This window comes from Symphodus melops (assembly GCF_947650265.1).
Source record: "Symphodus melops genome assembly, chromosome: 13".
Classification (NCBI taxonomy): domain Eukaryota; kingdom Metazoa; phylum Chordata; class Actinopteri; order Labriformes; family Labridae; genus Symphodus; species Symphodus melops.
Genome location: NC_136703.1, coordinates 23,897,278 through 23,921,472, shown reverse-complemented (window position 1 = coordinate 23,921,472; position 24,195 = coordinate 23,897,278). Strand labels below are relative to the sequence as shown.

The 24,195-nt window shown below is 40.6% G+C and overlaps 1 protein-coding gene across 1 annotated transcript; it reads left to right on the top strand.

The window, feature by feature from the left end:
• The first annotated feature begins 21,606 nt into the window (after positions 1-21,606).
• Positions 21,607-23,466, top strand: LOC306834630 (N-acetyltransferase family 8 member 3). The gene is made up of 2 exons (XM_079360673.1): positions 21,607-21,635; positions 22,205-23,466. The coding sequence occupies exons 1-2, from the start codon at positions 21,617-21,619 to the stop codon at positions 22,954-22,956; spliced, it is 771 nt and encodes a 256-aa protein (XP_079216799.1). The 5' UTR covers positions 21,607-21,616; the 3' UTR covers positions 22,957-23,466.
• Positions 23,467-24,195: the final 729 nt, after the last annotated feature.

The window sequence follows — 24,195 nt, the reverse complement described above, 5'->3', positions numbered from 1 at the left end:
TTGATCATTTCAGGAGCGCGTTTCCTCCTCCAGCGTCTCAGGAGAATCTGTGAAGGCGTCATAAAAGTCGAGTTAACCGAGGCTCTGTGTTTGACATCCAAAGTGGCAGATTTTAAGTCTTTGAAGTTTCCAATGAAGACCAGGCCGCTGTGGTTCTGTTGGTAGAGCCGGTCGTATCTCATCTCGAAGGTTGGGGGGTTCGATCCCCAGCTCCTGCAGCAACGTGTCCTCTGCCATGTGTGAATGTGGAGGTGTTAAAAAAAAGTGCTTTGAGCTGTCATCAAGTCCCTTTACCGATGCCTTCCCGATCTATGAGAATGATAAAGTACCCGATGGATGCTGATTTTTATTAGCATGAATATAATTGCGACGGTTCATCAACTCAATCTGTAAATCACAGTAATCTCACAGAATCTGGTGACATCTTTTGCTGATTCTGGTTTTTTTTTTTTTTTTTTTTTTGGAGTAAACCTCTGTAGCAGTCTGGTGGTATGGGGAGGGGAGGCTCCCATGAACATCAACAATGCACAGACCTCATTAAAGCGTGCCCTCCAGTGTGGCCCTGCACCAGCTCATAAAATATCTGCGAAAAAAAGAAAGGAGCGGAGCGCTTGAACTTACAGCAGACACCTCTGGAGGATCAAGATCTCGATTAACAAGTTTCTCCTCCCGGTAGATTTATCTCCTGCTGCACATTCATAGCTATGATTAAGAGAAGCTCCACCCACACACACACACACACACACACACTTGTCTTTATGCACAGCTTGTTAAACCCCTGGCTCAGAGCAGCACATGGAAATGACTGGACTTATTTCCCAGATGGCCTTGTTTACTCTCTGCCCTCTCTCTCTCTCTCTCTCTCTCTCTCTCCTCCTTCCATCCATCCTCTCACTCTGCTGCTTCCTCCCTAATCACACAGATGTTGATATTTATCAACTGTGCCTCTGTCGTGAACACTTCGACAGCTTTTAAATATGGTTTCTTCTGTTGTGCTAAGCTGTCAAATAAGGTGGGACGCCGCTGTCTGCCACGATCCGATTACTCATCAAATGAAAGTTTTCCTTTTATCACAGCTGCAGAAAATTCTGCTAATTAGGCCCAAACATCCCAAACACAATCTGGATTTGTGTCTGAATAACAGATGTAATGTTTAATCCCAGGCAACAAAAAGAACGACCAGAAGGTGTCTCTGTCTCCCCAGTAATGTCCCAGTGAAGTCCCAGTTTTATCAAGTACTCAGAAGATTCCTCCAACAAAAACAAACATAACAAGATTTAACCCGAGAACAGAATCGCTGAGGGATTTTCAGCTGAACAAACGTATTTACATGGTTTTCATTATGTTGTGTTTGTCGGGGTGTCGAGGGTCTCTGGGCAGCTTCAGCATTGACTTTGACGTCTTTGAAGGCATGGGTGTTTCTCCTCTCCAAAACATATTTATACAGGCACGTGTTCGGGTGATTTTTTTTTTTAACCTGAAATCGTTTTTGAGTCTTCACCAGGGAAGTCTCACACGTCCCAGGAATGAGTGAACTAAACACCGAGTTCCTATTTTCATTATTTTTCTTTTTAGGATTTTTTTCCCCCCAGTAATTTTGGAGCATCCATGATACTTACTTTCATTTTGTTAGACATGGCACACCACTCTAATTTTATCATGTACTGTAATATTTATATATATATTTTGATGACAAATACTTTTTATTGGGTATATTATATCGTGATGTCGTAAGCGTTAGTGTTCTCGGGTTAAATGAGACTTTGTGAGACAGAGGACAGTCCAGAGGGCTTTAAAGGAACCCACCATACATAGACCTTCAAGCATCCTCAATGTTTTATACAAAACGAGCAGATAAGCTGGAATAGATCTTTATTAAAGGGGCTGTGGCTCAGTGGATCCAGTCGTACTGTCGTCTCTCTACAGGTAGGTCCATGGTTCAATCCCGAACTTTCCCTCGGGATCAATAAAGTATCTATCAATCTATCCATCCATCTATCTCAGACTCGCAGTAAATTTGGTTAAAATGGAATTTGGAAAAAGTTACTTTTGACAGCAGCCTCTGCCATCAGTGTGTGTGTGTGTGTGTGTGTGTGTGTGTGTGTGTGTGTGTGTGTGTGTGTGTGTGTGTGTGTGTGTGTGTGTGTGTGTGTGTGTGTGTGTGTGTGTGTGTGTGTGTGTGTGTGTGTGTGTGTGTGTGTGTGTGTGTGTGTGTGTGTGACCTGCGATGTAAAAGCCCTTATAGCAGTCAAAAGACATAAAAATGCTAAACAAGTTTACAGTCATACACTGAAGAAGCAGCCAGATTAACTTGGGGTTAAATGTGTTGCCAAAGGGCACATCAGGTGTGGCAGCAGGAGCTGGGCATCGAACCTCCGACCTTCTGGGAGAGAGTCGACCCGCTCTACAAACTGGGCCATTGGAAACACGTTGTTAATAATAAAGAAATGCAAAAGAGATGTAAAGGAAATAACAGGAAATCATGGTGGAAATCCTCAAACATGAAGCCTGTGGTCACAGAGCATTCAGAATTTGGACCCACAGGTTCAAGCTGTTCCTGCTCAGCGTCGAACCACCGTACGATCAAATCCCCCCCCTTTTTTTTTTCTACTGTCTCAAGAAAACACAGCAGTACAGGGTTTTACTTTGTGCACACTTCATCATTCTCTGCAGGTGAAAAATAGTGTTTGCTCCCTGTCTCTGTAAGTTGGCTTAAATGTCAGGAGAGTCACCCCAGACGCTTTGAGTAATCCACCGCAGCTTCAGCCATCCTTCCTATTCTGTGTCACGCCGCTCGACCAGAAGTGAGCCGTGAGCTGAAAGGCCCGCGAATTCACACTGAAGCTATTCAGACTTGTAAAACAAAGATAACTTGTTGGCAGGTGTCGTTGTTTGCTCAGCATGCGTGAGTCTTTGAATGATTTTATTGCCATTCTAAACCTTGAAGACGTGGGAATACAGATCGATGACATGCAACAACAAGCGGTGTCAGATTTGAATAATGAGCTCATCGGAATCAGGAACATGTTTATTGATGAAGTCATCATCTGATGATCATGATTAGAAACGAAATGCATTTCTTTTCACCTTTTCGTAACGACGCTTTAAAAGTGCACGCATTATCCGTGAAGTCGAGGACGCCATGCGCAGTAAACCAATCAGCTCCGACGTCATCTGCAACGTCAAAGGCGCTCACTTTGGTCGTTCTCCGTATTCTCCCGCTCAGACAAAGAGATCACCTGAGGCCTCTTCTTAGACGACACCTTGGCCTCCCTGCTGGATGATGACTTGGTCAGTCTGTTTTAGTGCTTTCACACTTGTGACAAACTCCTGAAGGTTCAGCTGCCAAGTCCGAGTGAGCCGATGTGAGAGGATCAGGGTGATGAGTGTGAACATGTGACAGATATGATCTTTGTGCTGCGTTAAGTTTTCTGTTCATCAGTATGTTCTTCTCCACTCTTTTGTTGATATTGGGATTTTGTGAAACCAATGATATCAAGGTTTATATTCTTGTAGGAGTTCTGGGGATGAGCTGGATATTTTCATGTTCTGTATAATCTGCCATCTTTGTTACGCGCTCTTTTCTATGCCCTACTGTATGTGTCCTGGTACCATGCGTTTTGAGGCTTTTGTGTTGGAAGGGTAATTTTGCATTCATGCAGGAAAAGATTACTTGACAAACCCCCTTTATGTGCATTAAAGCTGCTGTGGCGAGCCTCCTTTGAAAAGGCAGATATAAATGTGTTCAAATGAGGGGAGTTAAAGGAAAATGTGTCAGAGTAAAAAAAAATCTGAAGGGTAGAAAAAGTGATGAATTGATATTTCATTACAGACGACCTCGTTTTATAAAGGAAATATCTTTGGTTATAGACTGCTGGTTTGACCTTTATATTGAGGGAACTCTCATCATTTTCTGTCATGTTTTAAACCAAACAAAATGTTCAAAGTATAATAATTATACCACTCGATTTGCAGATGGTGATAATATTCATATTTGCAGCATTAGTCGTCGATGGCTGCGGCACAAGAACGACCCCGTCTACCAGCTACAAAACCCACCTGAGTCTCTGAGTGATAGGACGGGATATGAGGGTCCTTAGCCTCGACAGCTGTGGCGCTGCATATTCTGAGTGAATGTCAAGTAAGCTGCATCGGGGGGGTTAAGCGGAGAAGTCTCAAAAAAAAAAAAAAAACACCAAGGATATTGAGTGCAGTGAAGAGACCATGTGTCAGGGGCTGAGAGAGGCGCAGCGCAGCGGCACACCTGTGTGAACAAATGTCTCGGATCATTTAGGAAAGGGCACAGAGCTCAAGCTGTAGATGCACTGAAGGCCTGAGAAGTTTACTGTGAGCGAGACTTTCAAGACTAATTAATTTGTAGATAATGAGTTCCATCCCTTCACTTCCTGGACAGGGACTCTGGATTTATGTGTGGAGGCTGGGTTATCTTCTGTCATTCATTTCATTACTGTCCGTCAAGTTGATCATCCGAGACAATAAAGGCACAATTCCACAGCGGCAGCGTATGAATCATCTGAATGATGAAGACACGTCTTTTTGTGGACTGATCCCTCTGTGAGCCTGTGTGTGTGTGTGTGTGTGTGTGTGTGTGTTTCATCAGTGTAGCAATCAGGACTTATAAGTGCTTTGAAAACAAATTGTTGTCCCTGAGCTAACATGCAGTGGTTTATTTAAAGATTTGTTTATCTTTCATTTATGAATTCCTGAATTGGAAATTAAAATGTTCGCTCATGTGTCATCAAGTCTCGTCGTCTCGGATAAAATGTGTGGGAGTGGGAGCTTGTAAGTCTCCTTCACTTATCTATTTTAATCAGTGGCCCCTCATATGCAGAGAAATGCATTTCCACATCCATCATGGAACAATCGACCAAATAACTCCCCACATGAAAGACAGTCGAGCCTCCAAATATTTCAATGAATATCATTACCAAAGGCTGAATTTATGACGGTTGCGTTGCAGAGACCTTCAGGAAACGTTCAGGCTCCTCAGGAGACGCTTTTGGAATTGCTCTGAAGAAATGACAGACAGTTTAAATCTCAGGAAATATTCACACCTGATGGGAGATCGTCCATGGATCTGAGGTCATCAGTCCTTTTAAAAGTTTGATATTTTTAACCACATGATTTGTGCGTCATTACACCAATTTAGTGCTGCTGACCCGAACGTCTTTGTTACTATTGGTTAGCTGAAGTCTGAAGTTCTGAAAGGTCCCAAGAAGTTTAAAGGCACTGTTGGTCATTTTCTCCAGTTACATTACTTTAAGATTGAGGGTTGAAATTGTCTTTAGGTCCTGACAGAAATTAATAATTCATGTGCTCTGAAAAATTGATGCACACTTTAAAAACAACACTATACATAACCTTTATACAGCAGCCTCATGTTCCTCCACTATAAACCACGTCTTAACATTTCTTTCTCCAAGTCAACACTTTTTTCATTCCTTCGTTTTTTTATTCAGAATAAAAACTAAATTTTTGTGTTTGTTATTTTTCTGCTTTCATGTTCTATAAAGCACTTTGTAACATCAGCCTTGATAAGTGCAAATAAACTTTGTTTTTATTGTATTACCTTCTAAAAAAAAAAAAAAAAAGAGTCATGCTGCTTTTAGTGAGTAACTCAAACCAACTTTGCAGCTAAAATGCAGCTGGACTATCAGGCCCAAATTCTAGTTTCTCCACTTGGCCTTACGACTCTGTTTTGTGTGAGTCCTAGTCGAGTACAGGTTCTCATGAAGATCTAGACTATAGGGTTTATAGGCATGGATTTATATTCAAAAAAAAAATCACAGACATGCTTCAGGGAGCTCTGAGAGTTATTTAAACTGGTTGAAAGGTCGAAGAATATGTGACCTTTTGCAACAATTTGTAAACTACATAGCTTCCCTACTATTCAACTTGAAGAATGTTTTGTAATTAGGAAGATCCCATTACCCATTAAGTAAAGGGCCCTCCAACATTAAGCATAGAGCCAAGGGGCAGAATATATTTATTTTTATATAACCTTTACCGAACCAGGAAAGAGAGTCATTGAGATTAAAAATCTCTTTTCCAAGACTGCTTGTTGGCCACAGAGCTAAGCCGTGTTGCTTATAACGTGCTCGAGTCAAAGTTTAATCTCCTCCAAGAGGCAAAGTGTAATTTTTAACCACTTAGACCAACTGGGCACCACAACCCGGGTGGTTCAGTCCAGTTATACACGCTGAGCTTATGAGCACTGGGCAGCTCTGGCAGGCCAATCTAAAGTCCTGTGTGTTGCAAAATGTTGCTGTAATGACATTAACTGTGGGAGAATGAATGCTACCATTTCAATCCAGGCAGGATTTTCCCAAAGTAGTGATTTAAACCAATGATCCTTCCGTCACATTAGTGTTGCACCGACTCAGCTCTACTGTCGCCCAATTAGCTCCAATTTATGGGCCGACAACAGCAAATAACTGCAAAAGATGGTTTTATGTAGTCCTCCTTTAGGGTGACATCTTCTGCAGTTTTGTTCTCTCTTTAATCGCTCGAGCATCCATTTTACCCGTCCTTATTTGGAAACATCTGAAGGCTTAATGAGGAGGAGAAATAAAAGGTGGAAAACAAGGATGAATTATGACTTCTTGATTTTTCGTGTAATTGGTACCAACACATTTAAGCGCAAAATAAATCATCATTTAAAAACTGACTGAGCAGTAAAAGGTTCATCAAATCATAGCATGGCATTCCACCGAGTTGCTGAATTTCATTTTAAGTCCTGATGTGCTTTGTGAGTTCTATCAAAAAGCCTGACACTGTGATGTCTGTGGGAGTTGTTCACCTTGATCCTTCTGCTGAGACTTTTCTATTAACACCTCGGTAGGTTGCTGTGCCGTGCTTTCACTTCAGCTTTGGTTTCAACACATCACTCGGCTCAAACTGGCAAATGCAACTCGGATGTGCGCCAGTAAGCGGATGTCATCCTGCCAATAAATTGTCTATTGAAACCTCTCAATTGGGCCACTCCATCAGCTCAGGAGGAAATATCTTCAGTAATAGATGCAGAGGAATACATGATACTGCAGCACATTTGAGTGAGGCCTTGTTTCTTGCAGCCGCACCCCAACACGGCCGTTTTGAACACCCCTCAGTTTGCCAGGCAAACGGCAAACCAACAAGTGGTGCACGGATGAAAGCGGACAAACCTGACCTAGAAAGTGTCAGAGACATTGGTAACCAGCATGCGCATAAACTCTAACAAGGAGGGGGTGGGGGGGGACTGCTCTCTCCAAATTTTAGAGTTTAGGCTGCAGTACCCATTTTGAACTCTAGGTGTCATAGTTACATAGTGGTCCTTTAATCAATGTTCAATGTTCATATATAGTTTTCAATAATATCAAGTCCATATAGTCGCTGATTGCAGCTACTTCTGTTCACTTTTTAAAATCCCTTTCGTACTGCAAGAAATCTGGGCTTGTGTTTTTCTCTCATATCCAGTCTAAAATATCTCATTAAACTTATTACATAAGTAATATGACAAGTCCAGATAAACTGACTCTTTTTCCAGATACGACGGCAAAAAGTTTGCCAAAATGACTTGACAAAACGAAAAATAATGTGGCAAGCAAATGTTCATTTTTCAGGCACACAACAGCTAGCCTATCGGCAGCACACCGAATGTTCCTTATTGAACATATAATAGTTAATTTTATTTTAAGACACTCAACATGTTGCATCTGTGTGTCCCATCGGCAGCTTTTTTAACTTCAACATTTCTTGTCTTTATTCCTGGAATAAGAGGTTTATCTGGACGCGTCAGGTGAATGTGGATGAATGTCTATTAAGATATTGTTATTTAGAAATGACACAAAAAAAAATGCTTAGGATTGAGTTTTTGCAGTGTTTATATGTGTATGTGTGGCACTGAACGCATCAGGGCATTTTGTATTACAACATTCTGCCCTGAATTGCCCCCCGGGGACAAATAACGTTTTTTGAATTGAATTGAATTGAATTGAACATTCTTGTTTTAGGAGATGCAGACTTGGATTTTTCTTCACCGACGTCCAAGGTGCATGAAGAGTGAGGCTAGAAGAGGTCAAAAAGCTCCAGCAACACTTACCGTCGTATGAAGATGAACTTCATTAACAAATTGGACCAACATGTTTCGGCTTGTCTCCTTTGAATGACCCTAGCCTTATTGTTGATCTTCATACTACAAGAGTTGCTGGAGCTGTTGTAGGAGATCAACAGCACATTTACTTTAACAATGTGCAATGACAATAAAGGCTCTGTGCTCCATTCCAGTCCGAAGGTTAGTATAAAAAAAAAACTACGAGACACCCTCAAAGGGATGGGCCAGACTGTTAAAGGGAAGTTGTACAAGTGGCCATTAATAGTCAGTGTATTACCTGCGGTCAGCGAGGCACCACTCCGAGGAAGCCTTCTGGAGTTGTGGCTTCCATAAAGCACTGACCCAAACAGACTGTCGGGTCCTGAGCGTGCCATGTGTAGCAATACGGACATTGTACTGTTTAGAAAAATATACAGCCAAAGAAAAGAGCCACCTTCAGGATTGGGAAGTGGAGAAAATATTTACTATGCAGCATGAATAAATGGGCCTTCGTTTTGGCAGGACTGGCTTCACGTGTTGGTCCGTGAGTTGCTGGTGGTCAGCAGTGTCTGGAGGTAACTCATACCTTCAAAGAAACCTTAACCATCCTTTAAAGTCATGTGTTTTAAATTCATACTATTTTATTGAACTATTGCTTGACACAGATTGCTCTGGGAAAAAATTTCATCACTTTCTTTAAACCAGTTGAGAAGTGAGCTCCCCCCGAAAAAAAAAAAAAAAACACATCAAAGATAAAAAATAACTCGTTTGGAAAAACCCCCCAAACCTTGGCAGAAAATTGCACGTTAATGTCAGAGCTCTTTGCTCATATTAAGAAGCTGATTTGGAAAAAGTGGTTTTCTCCAACCTTAATAAATGAAATGTGGCTCTATTTGGCAGGCTTTCATTCAATACAGAGAATAATGTGAAACTAAATTCAATATTAGAGCCGGGAACAACAACAGAGAAATGTATTTTGTCACTGACAGTGTGTGATTTTAAATCCTGGTGAAACACCTGCTTATGTCACAGAGACTTAATGTCTTATTTCGTGTCTTAATATTTACTTTGACTTATTTTCTAAGTAGAGCTTCAAAATGGACTTGCAATACCAAATACTACATTTAAGGAAGGTGTACCTAATCTGGATTAAAACTATATCATCCTTTATGTTTACCATGGTGTTATATCACTTGATACTTCTGAGATTATTGAGAGAGAAGAGATTTAGATTATTAAATAATCCCACCAGTTTTATCTGGATATGAATATGTTTCACTTTATTTGAAAAATGTCCAGTGTCCTCCCTTCACCCCGAAAGTTAAAAGGCCATGACACACCAAGGAGATCAGAACTTTATTTCTGTTAAAAAAAAATCAACATTTTTTAATTTCATTTAGAAAAACAAACGTTGACAAAGTTACCATATTTGGTTTGAATGCCACAGTAGCAGGATCAGTGACGTAGGGTGATCTCTTCTGATTGGCTGATCACATGCTCCTCCACCTTACTGAGGTGCAGAAGGGGAGGCCATATGTAATGTGTACCGAGATTACCAAAAATAGTCACTTGTCCAATAAAGGATTAGGCTTCATGACACATACAACACCTTTGTTTTTGACAAACGGCCACTTCTTTTACTGCCTGTCCCTTGTTATACTTCTCTACCTGACTCTACTGCTGTAGCTCTTTATGTAACGGGCTTTGGCAGGATTGCATCAATAATTGGCGGTAGAATTCTGGTAAAGCAGACTGTGTTTCTGTAATCTCAAAATTGAAATATTACAGTGCAGATTTGTTTGTATTTCTCCATGCAGGGCTGGTCTTCAGCTGTTGAGCTTTTCATATGCTGCAGACATTAAAGTGGGATTCAATACAATAAACCTGACTACGCCTGGCACCCTTTACCTTAAATGTCCTAAACCCTTATCTAATGTTGTACCTGTGCATTCACTAAATGGCAGATTTATCATCCAAAGTTTGTTAAAAGTTTTCCTAAGTTTGATGTCGATACAAATATAAGAAAAAAAGTCGAAATTGAGATTGTTGGCTGATACAGAAACGTGAGATATCAGACGTAGTTAGCTTGCTGTTCTTTGTTCGCTAAATGTGACTTGACGTGAATACAGACATTTTCAAACATTTATAATAATAATAATAATAATGGAGCCTTATGAGGACCGACTCACTTTTGGAAACAGCCACAAGTGGTCACTCATGGAACTGCAGTTTTTTTTGGCACTTTCCTGATGGCTCATTTCTCAGATCAATAGCAGGAAACTTGTAAATAAAGATCGTCATTGTTATTGCATTGCACGCCAGAGCAATTAAGTTCTGTATCATATTATGGTGAATCAAATCGGACTCATTGTAAGTAATAATCCTCCTTGGATGCCTCCTATGGAAGGTCATACTTAGATGTTGTAAGTTTCTCTCAGATCTGGTGTGAGTGTACATGCCTGTAAATGAGAGATTAAATGTATACATGTTGAAAATGTAACATATTCTGAACTCCTCGTAAGTGGAAATGCTTAAAAGCAGCAGTGCTTTAAACTGTGTTTGTTCTGAAAAAGTTAGAAATCACATACAAAACAATAAACGTACATATCTGGTAACACTTCTTATCTGTTAAAGAGAAGGAGCAGTGAAAGCAGAGGCGTACGGTGAGGCTGTTTGGATGTTATTGTGTGTGACAAGATTTATAGTGCGAGTCATTTATCTTAATAAAAGCAACCCACAGGTAAGAGCGTGATAAGGAACCCTATGTATAAATGTATGCATGTGTGTGTGTTGTGTGATGTCGAGAGCGGCATTATTGATTCACCGTTTAATCTCACCAACAGTTGCACTAGTTTGAGGAAACTTTAAGACATTAAAGGAGTCTGTTTGTGCATGTTAAGAACAGGTCAAAGGCTCTTTTTAAAAATAGTATTTTAAACTCAGCCCTGGAAACCTTCGGATGAACCTTCAGATCAAAAGATAACCCTGCTGCTATGTAAAGCTCTCATGGTGTTATTAGTATGAACGCCTTCTCGGGTATGTTCAAAAGGATTAGAATTGACCTCATCGTGGGGGTTCGTAGCTTCTACTTCATGACATATATCTGCATCTTTCACTCGTGTATTTGTAAGCCGCACTGTGATCTCTGGTGTGACTTGTTCTGTTGGTGGGGCAGATTGGACGAAACTGATTAAAAGAACTGTTGTACAATGAAAATCATTATTTTTTTCCGAATGGTGTTTACTTGCCTCAGAAAAAAAAACATTTCTTAAAATCCATTCAGAGTCAGGAGTTGGCAGAAACTGAGAGTTTACTGCCTTTCACGTGGATATTGAAACATGTATAGCTGTGTACTAATGCTCTGTCAGCGCAGGTGTGACGTACTAATAGATGAACCGACTTGTATTTGACGCACTTTATCCGAACGGAGAGTATTTCCCAAATCAGTTCTCAGTGCTGATGCAGGGAGTGGCAGTTAACCTCATTTGCTTTCACCAAGCTCCACTGTCTCTGTCTGGGTGTCGTCAAGTGTGATGTTTGCAGAGTCTTTGAAGAAAGACAACCTCGATTTTCTTTTATTCTCGAAATGGAGATTTTAAATTTGCTGAGAGAACCGGCTGTACCAGACACAATGGAGGAAGGGTGCGATTAGAAAGAATTTAAGGTAGATTCACTCAGCGAGGGGGACTGGCTGCGTCTTCTCAGAGAAGATGCAGCCAGATGAATTTGGCTGCATGGTTACCCACCAGGCACATTGAACTGCTGCCCTGAGGCCTTAGACCTCCAGGGGCACAAGAGTTCTCAAGTTAAAGACATGTCCTTGGTACATTTGATTGAAAAATGCAGTGCTGGCAATAATTTTGAATTTTGGAAAGAGACAGGGAAGCCATTTCGCCCTGCTGCCAATCGTTATGCAGAGCTATTGCTAATCAACTAAAGGGCCCTCCAACAACTTAGGAGTTTAATACTTTTAACTCTTGGCAAAAAAAATAAATAAAAATTGAAAGGTGGCATTCCCAAACTGAAATGAGCAACGTCACACAGATGGTGTATTGATGGAAGCAAAGCAGTCACATTAGACGAGTTCTTTAACATCGTAACATACAGATGATTTCTTAATGATAAGTAAAACATGCAAGTGTCATTCACTTTTTGGGCTTTTTTTAAGAGCTTATCTTTGGCAATAATCCAAAAACCCTTTTGTCAACAAAACCAGAGCAACGCTTACTTCCTGGTTGGCCTCGAAAGTAAATCTTCCCTGCACTGCTCCATAGAGATCTAAACAAAAGACATTACATCAATAAACATCATATACTGTCATCTGAAAAGTAAAAACCTTATAACTAATAACACCCTTAGGCAAGGAGTACTTTCCACCCTTGAAGCATTTTAATGAGTACTGTTAACTTGGGTATTTGAATGGATCTGCATATTTTCCCCTCAGTGCTTCCTCTCAACAAATGCTGTGATGAAAGATCATATTTGGAGCAGGTGAGCTTGCAAATGTTGGCGCTTTCAAGTTCTCACCAGGCTGTGTATTTGATGAAAATCCAGGGATGAAAATGCAGGTATTGTCAGTTGTAATCCTCATTAACTTCCTCTGTGAGAAAGTATGACAACATGGCCCCGGAAAAACCAACACACAGCAGGATGCAGCAGTTGGTGTCACATCCGTCTCACTAATTACAGCTGGATTTAGAGGTGGCGGAGTGGGCTTGAAACTGGCTGAAGCAGTGATCATTTGGTGTCCTAAGTTATATCAGAGTGATGATGTCTCATTTGATTTAGTTTACTTTGTAAAATATTTCCTTGTTATTTCAAAGCCTCGCCCAAACAGCTGTCGTTAATAATATTCTCATAAGTGTCACAAATTGATGGCGCAAATTGCTTCTTTTTTCTTTTCATCCCGCAGTTACATTTGCAGTCTTCTATAGAGCTTTCACCTTGTACAAAGACATTAATTATGGTACATTATGGGATCTGCATTTCTAGTATGTTATGTCAGAGAGAATTATTTGATGCACAGGATCATTATACATTTTAATCCACTCTTCTTTTTTTTTAATACAGTTTTTATTTTTTTTACAGAATCCATAAAAAACCTGTCTCAGTCAATCAGGAGGCTGTTTACTTTTAGACGAACTCCGAGCACTGCCAGGTCAGTGAAAAATAAATAATCTAAAGTGCCAATAATAGTCTCCACTCCTTCGCCAGCAGGCCATGTTAAATGAAGATTGTCATTAAACAAGGTGTTTCATCAGATTGCTGTGCATGAACAGCAGGAATAGAGGACAAATAAAAATGACAATCTTGAACCTAATGGTTAGAAAGAGCGCTTAAATAATAACATTAATCAACTAAATTTCAGGATCATAAGAGCAGAAAGAGGGCAACAGTGTGAGACGTGAAGTGGTAATCATCTTCAGACAGAACTTGTAGCAACTGTATTTCGTGTTGTTTTTGGCGCCCTCTGTGGACAAAGCGGTGTGTCCTGATTATTTTACTGATCGGTCCTGTAGATCAGAGAGCACATTTTTTTGCAAGTGGTATCAAGTTTGCGCACGTTTTAAGACACACACACCTTCAGTTTCAGGAAATGCTAATGCTAACGTGCTATTCTACATCAGAAACTCTGAAGAAATCCATGACACAAAATGCCAAGGCTAATGCTAATACTACAAATAGTCACTTAAGTACATACTGATAAGTCCAATAAATACTGCAGCTACATGCTGACAGAATGACAGGCTAACCACATTACAAATTCCCATGGTATTTCAATGTTCAAACACAGGACAGAACACCTACATTTGAATAGTTCAAACACTCTTTTAGGGACTCAAACTCGACTTTGATATGACAGACTCGAGACAATTTGAGAGGCATGTGGTTCTAGCATGTGGTTCTTTGGGTTGACCTGCCTTTATTTTCAATTCCTGATGGGGTTAATGTAAGAAATCGTCCTTCTGTCTTTCAGCTATCATACGTTTCACCTTGTGTTGAAAAGTGGCATTAGCCCTGATTAATAATTTTTTCAAAAGTCCTCATAGTACATTTGAATAAAGCGAAGATGCACACATGAATATGAAAACACACATCTCTCACACATCTTTTCGTGGACCATAAAATGTTTGATTATCACACCTAGACTGACTATAATTCCTGTGATAATCCTGCTAAATCACGTCTACATGTGTCAACCTCGTTCGCTCTTGCATGATGTGTTGATACGTCAGAAACTGTGAAACAAAATCTGATATGTTGAAAGAATTCAAATCAGTCTGCTTTTCACCTTCTCCTGGATTTCATTCCAACGGTCTAAAAGAGTTCTCTTGCTGTATTGAGATTTCCTCTTTCACATTTTAAGTAAATTAGCTCCTGACTTTTTCTCTGAGGGAGATTGTTGGTTTCAGGATGAAAAATCCCAAGTAGGTTTACAGAACATCAAAAGTAGCATAAACAATCAGTACTGTTTGTGAACTGTCAGAGGACTGAAACGCAATACGATAGATAGTACAGAATCAAATATATAAACAATAAAATAGGAGTGTCACCTATTTGGGCGAGGGGTTACTGCCCTTTGTGATGTCATGAAGGGAAAATCTCCAAACGGCCTGTTTGAGCACACATTTTCTAAAAAGTGGAGCAAGCAAAAAATGGAGAGGATGGACTTTTCTCATGACAAACAGGCTGGGGACATGTATTAGTGTTAGAAAAACGTGACAAAGTTTATTTAGTATAATATTTGATCTTTAATAGTAGAAATGTGAACACTATGAATTACCCAGTATATGACCTGCTGCTTTTAGCTTGACTTCACGTAGACTTTTTTACTAAGATGCTAACAGGAAAAGGTCGTCCTGCACAGATTTAAAGAATTGTGTCTTAGTGTTGTCATGATACCAGAATTTGAAACTTTGATGTGATACTAGTAAAATCAATCAAAGTCGATTGGTTTGATCCACAATATTTGGTTTATTGCCATTTTTAATAATCAAGAATTGCACAAATAATTAGCAATGCTCCAGTACTGCAGTTCAGACAGTGTGACATTTTTGATAGATTCATTTCTCTCTTAATACCTTGAATTATGAGATGTGTTGGGGTTTTTTTAGGCTCCAACACTTTTGGTTTCCATTGCTCTTTAAAATTAGGAACAATGTTTCGTTAAAAAAAAGTGGCAGAGAAAATTAACAACCCAATTATGTTCACATTTACCCCATGTGGGTAGTGTCAGGGACTTTTAAGTATCGCTGTGCGTGTGCGAAACGCAGTTTAAATGTGATAAGTGAATTAAATTGAATTTTAAACATTTTCCTTTATGAACTTACTGACTGTATTTTAGTTTCCTCCGCAGTGCTCCGTCCTTTGTTTGTCAGGCTTCTTTAAGATGCTGCTCTTCAGAATGTGCCTTGTCTGAGACAAATCAGTTGTTTAATATAGCCCACAGTCACACGGGGACTTGTATCCTTCCGAGCCATGTCCCCCAGTCAGTAATTAACCTTAAACAATTCCAGCCTCCCCTAATGAAAAACAAGCCAATGGTTATTCACAGCTTTATCTCTCTACAAAATCCCTCTCTAATCCCCCCCCCTCAACATCTCCTGGCGTATTGGTGGCGAGGTGGAGGTGGGCAGCTTTTTTAAGTGTGATAGATGGAGTTTAGTTTCAGGCTGCTGCCGCTGCAGCTTCCTGCTCTCAGCCAGCCGTCCCCAGAGAGCCGGGATGAGCCGCAGCCACAATATAGTTCTGCTGAAAAGACTGTTGTTGTCTTTCAATCTGTATTCAGGAGGAGAACACAGACAACCTTAACTCGAGGATTTAAAAAAAAAGTGGTCAGCTTTGAGATATTAATTTGGGTCCAATTAACTAGAAATTTAAGTAGAGCAGACTATTTTAACATCAGAGGATTGTTCTCTATACATTCCTTTAATAAACATCATTCCTGTGTTGATCCTACACTAATAAACCAAACCAAATAATAATAATTAAGGAGTAGTTTTGTTGCTGCTCTCTCTGACAGCTCTCTGATTGGAGCGCTGAACTGTAATTTGGCCTGTGAGTCACTTTTCAGACCGAATGGAAAATGCAGATTTAACAAACAGACAGCTGTATGTGTCAAAAATACATATTGAATAGAAAGCAAACAGATAATGCGTAATTGCTCTCACATTGAAGACAGTGAATTAGAGGATGCTGTGTCTAAAAAAATGTGCAGAATAACAAAGTTGCTTTTCAACCAATACACTCTGGACTCACTGTGTTAGACAGAAGCACAGCTGGTTCCACCTGCGAGGCATTTCTGCCTGTCGCACCTGCGTCATGTGCCATTGTGCAGGCTGCAGGGTCATCAGCACAGAGCCGTCCTTCCCTTCCATGTTCTGCTCCTTTTATCCCACAACATCTCGAGGTGGTGGAGCGGCAGTAGGGACGTCGGCTAGTTCATGTATTATTAATTCTGATAGCTTTATGTATAAAAACAGATGTTTACAGAGTGCTTTGATAGACAAAGCAAAGGCACAAACTCTGGACAATGACAGAACAAACATCAACAGTTGGAGAGTAGAAAAATAATATAAATGCAAATAACAGTAACAAGAACAAGGGAACAAAGAGGAGACACTCTGTGGAGCTGTGTTGCCCTTAAGATGTAGCAAGAAAGAAAGAAACAGCACTATAACCATAAAGTACTCGTGTTTACATCCAAGTGACAAGGCTGTCTGGCTCTTTTTCACCTGAAGCAAAGGATGAAGTTGGTATATGTTGTTACTGAGCTCTGAGTTTTCCCACTAACAGAATATATTGTTTCTTTTAGCTACGATCTGCTGTCATCATCATGAATTTCCCTCAGGATCAATAATGCAATCAATCAATCAATCAATCAATCCGTCCGTCTGTCTGCACCCCTCCCCTCTGTGCTCCTCAAAAGCCACGCCTCTTATTTACATGCACAAACACGGTCCAAAAGTGGCCGCCGAGCGTGGGCGCTCATGCATGTAGGAGTAGAGAACGAGCAGCGAGGCAGAGAGAGGTGATTGGTTCTTCTGGTTCGCCTTAGATCTGCTACAGATGACCATGTTTTCTTTTTCAGAGCACGTGGGTTATTAATGTCTGTCAGGACCTAAAGTTTACCGACACCTGCCTTTAACTGATTTTTAAAAATGCGGGACACCACATACTAACTCTTGGATGTCCCAGAATAATGAAACAAAAATAATCCTTCAAAATGACCTTCCCAGGAACCACCCTCAGGCAAAAAACCAAAATAAATAAAAATAGACTAAAAGAGACACCACACGAATATCCAAACACTGAGATGTCCACCAGAGAATTAACACTTTAGTATTAACAATATCAGATTTTAGAATTTAAGACATTTCTCAAGTATCCACCAAACTTCACATTTTTCCTCCATGCATTGTAAAGAATAACAAAGATTTACCACTTGTTTACAGGGCGCTAATAGTTTGCGTCTCGTATAAAATGTATTACAAATAAAACTCTGCACATTTGTGAGCATTAAAAGGAAAACTTGTTAATGTCCAGCACTGTTGTCGAGAGTCGACACCATCACCATTCTCAAGTCTAATAAGTGTCTAGACAATAGTTATAATTCAGTAAAATGTAAAACACTGTCGACTGCTGCATATAAAGGAAGGTTTATGTTTGTTTGAGAGCCTTTTATTTCCACAATGAAAACGACCTGCTTCTCAGTTGGAGGTGAGACAATCTTTATTGACCGCTCACAGTGTGTGAAGTGTCTGAGCAGGTTCGGAGAGGGAGGCGTGACTTGGATGGTGATAAAGTCAGATTATCATAAAATCAGGTTTGAAAGAGACACTTCCTCCTCTGCTTGTGGGTTTTATGTATTTCAGGCTTTCATCACGAAGTCCTATCTCTTCTAATTTTGAAGTTTGACGAGATATCCAAAGCATAATATGATCCCTGGGTTCTCCGAACAATTACTTCATAATCTGTGATTAGAAAATTAAACATACATTTCAAGAACTCACTTTCAGGCATCTTAAATCTCTTATTCCCATTTTGTTTTTGTCTTATAGGTTCACAGGTCGAAAGGTCACAATGCTACTTTAAATTTCACCAGGAGAACAATAAAAGGACATACTCTTGTTTCCAGCCTTTATGCTAAGCTAAATTAGCCGGCTACTCGTGGCAGCTTCTGCGCGTTGAAGTAGCATCGATCCTCTGCTCTAATTCTTGACAAGAGAGGCTGTAACTGCTTCAAATTGAAAATGTTTACTTTAAATGAGGATCAAGAGTCCCTTTTGTCGGATATGGAAAAGAAAAAAATTATCTCTAAAAACCTTTTTGCTAGGTTTCTTTTTTTCATAACAGCCTGTTCCAAAAATACAGTATTTGTAGTAGTAGTTTGTGTCAGTCAACTATTATCAACTATTTATTTCCTGGCTCATCCTTCCCCATTCAACGTATGAGAGTGTGTTCTTTCTGTGTACTGGATATTTTTAAAGCCCTGCAGGGGGTGAAATTATGCTGTCGTTAGTGTGATTACGACTCAAAAAGCCTCCACTCTGGTCGCAATTCATGAGTGGAAATAACAAGTCCAACATAATACCTGCGTTTACTTTGATAGGACTTTCTGACATTTCCCCATCCTGCAGGGCCATTTCCCAACATGTGAGCAAAGAGCGGCGCTAAAGTAATAAAAGGTGGCTGGAGCTAAATGGAAATGCTTTTTCACACATTGTATGCACTAATGAGCCACAGTGAGCCACAAAGAAAGCCGTCAGAGTTTTTGCAGATTGGATAGAAAGTTGTGTGAGTTGGGTTCAATGATGGCGAGCAGCTGAATCCAGGGACGAACTCAATCATGTAATGGGTTTAATCCTTTAATGTAACGGCGCTGTGACAGGCATGCCGAACAGGCTCTTGGAAAAGTGCATGTCTGTGAATAAAGTGCATCTCACCAGGCTCTCGTCGTCCCATCAGAAGTGGAGGCTGGAGTTCGCCTGCAGTGTTTGGTTTCCACAGCAACTTGTGGCTTTTCTTTTTTTTTCTGAGTGACTTTTTGTTTCAAGACAATGTGCAATCAAATCTGAAGCACCCTCGGCTTATTTTATCAAGCGGTGTTGGAGTATTGTGTGGTAATTCATACCATGAAACATTCAAGGTGGCTTTGATTAATGATACAGCTTGTCCTTTTCATCTACAAGTACCAGTCAACACTGTTAGTTTGATTTTTAAAACTTTATCCAATTGCAAACTTTGAAGCCTGTAATGTACCCAAATAATTAAAAACGTGACGTGATTGTTTTACTTTCCAAGTTCCAGATTGTTCTCACTCTCTCGGGCGAGTGAACCCCATGTTGCTCCTATCAGTGTGTGACTGTTTCAGTGGGCAGTTTACCAGGCAACCTCTGCCATCAGTGTGAATGAATATTTAAATGTGGGAAATTGACATGTAGAGTGAAAGGAAGGAAAAGGTTCAGTTAGCATTAAAGGTTCGATGTGCTGAAACCTGCTGGACTGGAGCATGGAGCTGCAGATTCTGCCGTCCTCCCCTCTTTAACAGCGTGCTGATGGAATATATTTGAAAAGGAAAAAACAAAGTGAAGTTCGAGTTGATCGAGCACTTTAAAGGATGCCTTGACGCATCAATCAACCGCTCAATCAATCAGTATTAATTTGTGCAGGGCTAATTAATAACACGCGTTATCTCGAGACGCTTTACAAAAAGATCATGTCGGGATTTCTTCTTTGTCTTCCAGGGGAACAAAGCAAACCACACAACTGTGTTAGCTACGTGTATAATCAATGGATTTATCCAGACAGGCCAAAGACAGAAGATGTGAAGGAAGCTAAATAGTTTTTTTTATTCTCACAGGCATCGTGACTGACAGATTGTGAACCCATGTAGGTTGCTCGGTAAAACTTTTTTTTTTTTTTTTTTTTTTTTAAGACAAAGGAAGTCTTCCAAAATGGCAGCATTATCGACCCAGCCACACTCAAATCACATTAAGATGTCCACATGTTTGTAGGCTTTCATTCTGGCGACGGTGTGCGGGGGAAGGATGAAGGTGAAAGCCTCCCTGGAGTGAAGTTGTGAGTGTCCAAGTGCCCAAAACTCTTAATATTGCAGTTGTTCTGACGAGGCTATCAGCTGACGTAAACGTGCAATCGTAACTAAAGAGATGGAAAATTAACAAGCCAATTATTTCAAGCTCCGCTGGAACCTTTTATTTCTCTCCACCTCGTTGGTGAAATCAGGATTTTTAATCGATTCATCAGCTCGTTCTCGGTGTCTGATTTCCATTTGCTTGAGTATTAAGAGGTACATTATTCGTGATCTCAAGTACGCCGACATGTGCATTCTGATATTGTGTTTAACCTTGTGCTGGTGAAGCTTTGAAGTTCTATTCAGATTCATGTTGTATTCATAGATTGTATAAAAAAAACGATTCAATAATGTCATTACATCCACGGCTGTATAACAGAAGTGTGACTTGCTTGGACCTCTAAATCGTTGCCTTGACTTCGCAGTAAGTGAGACTCTTAGAGGAATACAAGTCCATGAAATGAGAGTATTGTAATCACATAAATAACTGAACGTCTGACAGAGGCTTTTGATCTCGTAAATGTAAACTCAATAATTAATTTGTACTCGCCAAACGCATGCTATACTTAAAGGCCCAGAGGGCAGAAAACTCAGATTTCGCACGGTGGATGTGAGATGGTTTCAGAAAGTTCCAAGTCTCTTGACCTTCCAGGGGTCACAGATTCCTGAGGCGACTCTATTGATTTAAACATGTGTACAGGACGATACCTGCCAAGGAAATTTAATCATGTCAGAGGGTCACGGGCTTATTGCAAACGACACCCTCACTGACACCATGGAAGACTTTAAAGCCGTGAGCTCGCCACGATATGAATTCTACTCTCGCCTCTTATTCCCCGGGTGGAAACAGCGTGGAGATCCAGAACAGTTTCCTCGGAGATCATCGTCAGAAAGTGAAGCGCCAAAGAACGACCTCAATAAGAAAATTTTTATTCTTGGAAAAAAAAAAATATCTTTGAAGACCTCAAATTCACATTCTGCTCAGCGTTCTGCTTTAATGTATTCACGATCTGCGCTCATCCACCTTGAGAAATCCAATGATGGAGTTCCTTACTCTGTTGGCTAAGCTAATTAAGTTTGGAAAAAAAAAAAAAAGTTTTGTAATCAAAGCAACACTGTGATTAATTTCAATTAAACTCTCGAGCCCGCTTTCTGAAATCACAGCCGTCTCAATCTTTGCTAAAAGCTCTCACAACGTTTCCATCGATAAAAAAGCATTTTCTCTTTCACCTCGAAGCCCTTTAAAGTCTACACTTTTTTTTTTTTTTTCCTCAGTGTGTGCGTGGTTGCATGCTGCTCCTTAGGTGAGCATGCTCCGACTAATTTCAATCCCTTTTGTGAATGGCTGATTACCACAATCTGTAGCTTAAGTGCAGGCGAGCAGCGGAGTCCTTCAGAGTGAGCGACAACACGAGGGGGAAGGAGTCGGCATGGCCCAGAAAAACAACTGTAAGTTTGATGTTTTGATTATGTTAACTTTTTTAAAAATTTTTATTGCCAAGTATGTGATTAAGAACAACGGCTCTAATAAGACGCCGAGGGTGTGAATGAATGGCAGCGCTAACATGCCTGGATGACACATCAAACATTTCGGTGGAACTCCAGACCTTTTGTTTGTTGCCTCCGGGTTTCTCACCTTTCGCTTTGAGTGTCATAATTTTCACTTTTATGCGAGCTCATTGTATCAGACTCAAATTGACTCTCACAGTGAAATCTTAAAAGCTTGAAACAATGCCATAATCATTATTCTAATTGGGTTATTCACCTCTGATTGTCATGTTTTAGATTTTATGTTTGATTGGAATAGAGTTCAATTGCAAATCAAAAAACTTCTGAAAAAGTTGAATTTATTAGTCGTTTTTTTTTTTTCTTTCTTTCTCTTTTTATACAAAAAGTTACGTGAGCATATTGAGCCTTATTGTGAAACCGGGAAGAATTTTTTATTGCACAACAGGCAGATTAGTCTCACTGAGCTCCCTTTCTCTCCCTCCCACCCTCTGTTTTCCTCCTACACACAGTTGAGTTCTCCATCAGGGAGTTTAAACCCTCCGACGAACACGTGATCCGGTCACTCTGTCGTGACGGCATACTCGAACATGTTTACCCTGCTTTCTTCAAGGCCATGAGCCATCCAGACCACATTGGCATCGCTCTGAGCATCTCCATGGCCGGCTACGTGTTGGGGGGCAGCTCCTACTTCCAGGCTTTTCTCTTCGGCAGCGCGTGGGCCGGCCTCATTTATTTCTGCTGCCATGAGATCTACGAAGGCTACGTGTTGAGGAGGCTGAGCTCAGACATGGCTGCCATTCAAGCACACTACCTGGAGAACCCTGATAACGGTTTGTGGGTGGCGGAGGCGGACGTCAAAGGACAGTCGAAGGTGGTGGGGATGGTGGCAGTGACGGGCAGAAGGGGAGTGGAGGATGGCGAGAGGTTTGACGACTGCAACGGGAGCGTCTTGGGAGGGGGAGCGGAGTTCGGCCAAGACACCGGCGACGGAAGTTACGCCGAGATGTCACACCTGGTCGTTGTGTATCCATGGCGACGCAAGAACCTGGGTTCACAGTTGACGGGCAAGGCTCTGGATTTCTGCAAAGGCCGAGGCTTCTCCCGTCTCGTTGTGGACGTCAGCTCGCCGCAGACAGCCGCCGTTTCCCTCTACCAAAAGTTTGGTTTCATTCAAACTTCGTCCCACAGAAACACGCACACCAACCGCTGGTTCTCCAAACTGGCGAGAATAAATGTGAAGCAGATGGAGAAGTTCATTTAATGCAAAAATGAACTTCAGCACCTCGCGCAGAAACTCGTCCTCATTCCCAGCATCTTAAATATTACACTTTGTCACGGTTCTTTGGCGTCTCATACAGATGCAGAAGTTATCCTTCAGAGTCGGCCTTGCACTCAAAAGGATCACGTTTGAGTACATTAAACCCTTCTGTGGCGAAAATAGACGATAAGAGAAACCTACAGTGTGTTTGGTGACTTAATGTAACAGTGGGGTGGATCCAATTAGGTTGGCTGTTGTGGGCGATGGATGGCCCAAACAAAGAGAGGCCTTTAGGACCCACTGGGATGGGGGTGTGAAACCAAAAGTAAACTGCATTAATGACTTAAACTATCCCATGATATATTCCAAGGTCAGGTTTAAAAAAAAACTTTAATATTAACTGCCTAAACCTTACTAAAAGTAAAGTAGCATTATTATTTTTACATACTAAACTCCCCCAAAATCTTTTCTTGTAGTTGTGATTAAACCTAGTTTTTTTTAAACATACCTCTATAGTATATGATTCCTGAAACATACTTTTCAAAGATCACATTTGTGGCTGGGCTTTAATTCCTTTAGAGAAACACAGTCGATAGAGAAGGAGTCTGTGTTGAGAGAGTAGATTTTTTTTTTTTAATGGTGTGCAGAAACGTTAACAAGTAAACATAACGTCAAGGAAGTCTGATCACCTATGGGACATGTAAAAGACACAACCTTGTGAGCTGAAATCAAGCAGCAACCTTCAGTGTTGAAAAATGAAGCCGATGTGGAAGTGCAAAAAACTGCAGTTCCCCAAGTGTCCACTTGAGACCGGCTCAATTCAATTAAAAAAAACTTTATTTGTCCCCGGTGGGCAATTCACTGGCTGCAAAACCCCCAGAAGTCCCGTCACAAAGAATTTAAAAAATGTCAATTTTTTACATCAGTAATAGTAATTTTTTTATAGCTCATCCTTTTTAATTTTATTACAGATATAATTGTATAAATATGGGTGTGACTTATCTGTTTGTCAGGAGGCTAAAGGTCCACCATAGCTGCACCGCTTCGCCCGTTACTAGTTTGACCGAAAGTTTTGGTAGCGCCAGCGAGTTTTCATTATGGCCACCGCCATTGATGGGTGATGTCACTGAGACGACGTCAATGTTTTAAACAGTCTACGGTCCAAATGAGATAGCCAAAGCACTGTGACAAAGTGTCTGTATCTGACAAGCTGGGATGAGAATGTGTTGGATGAAACCCAGA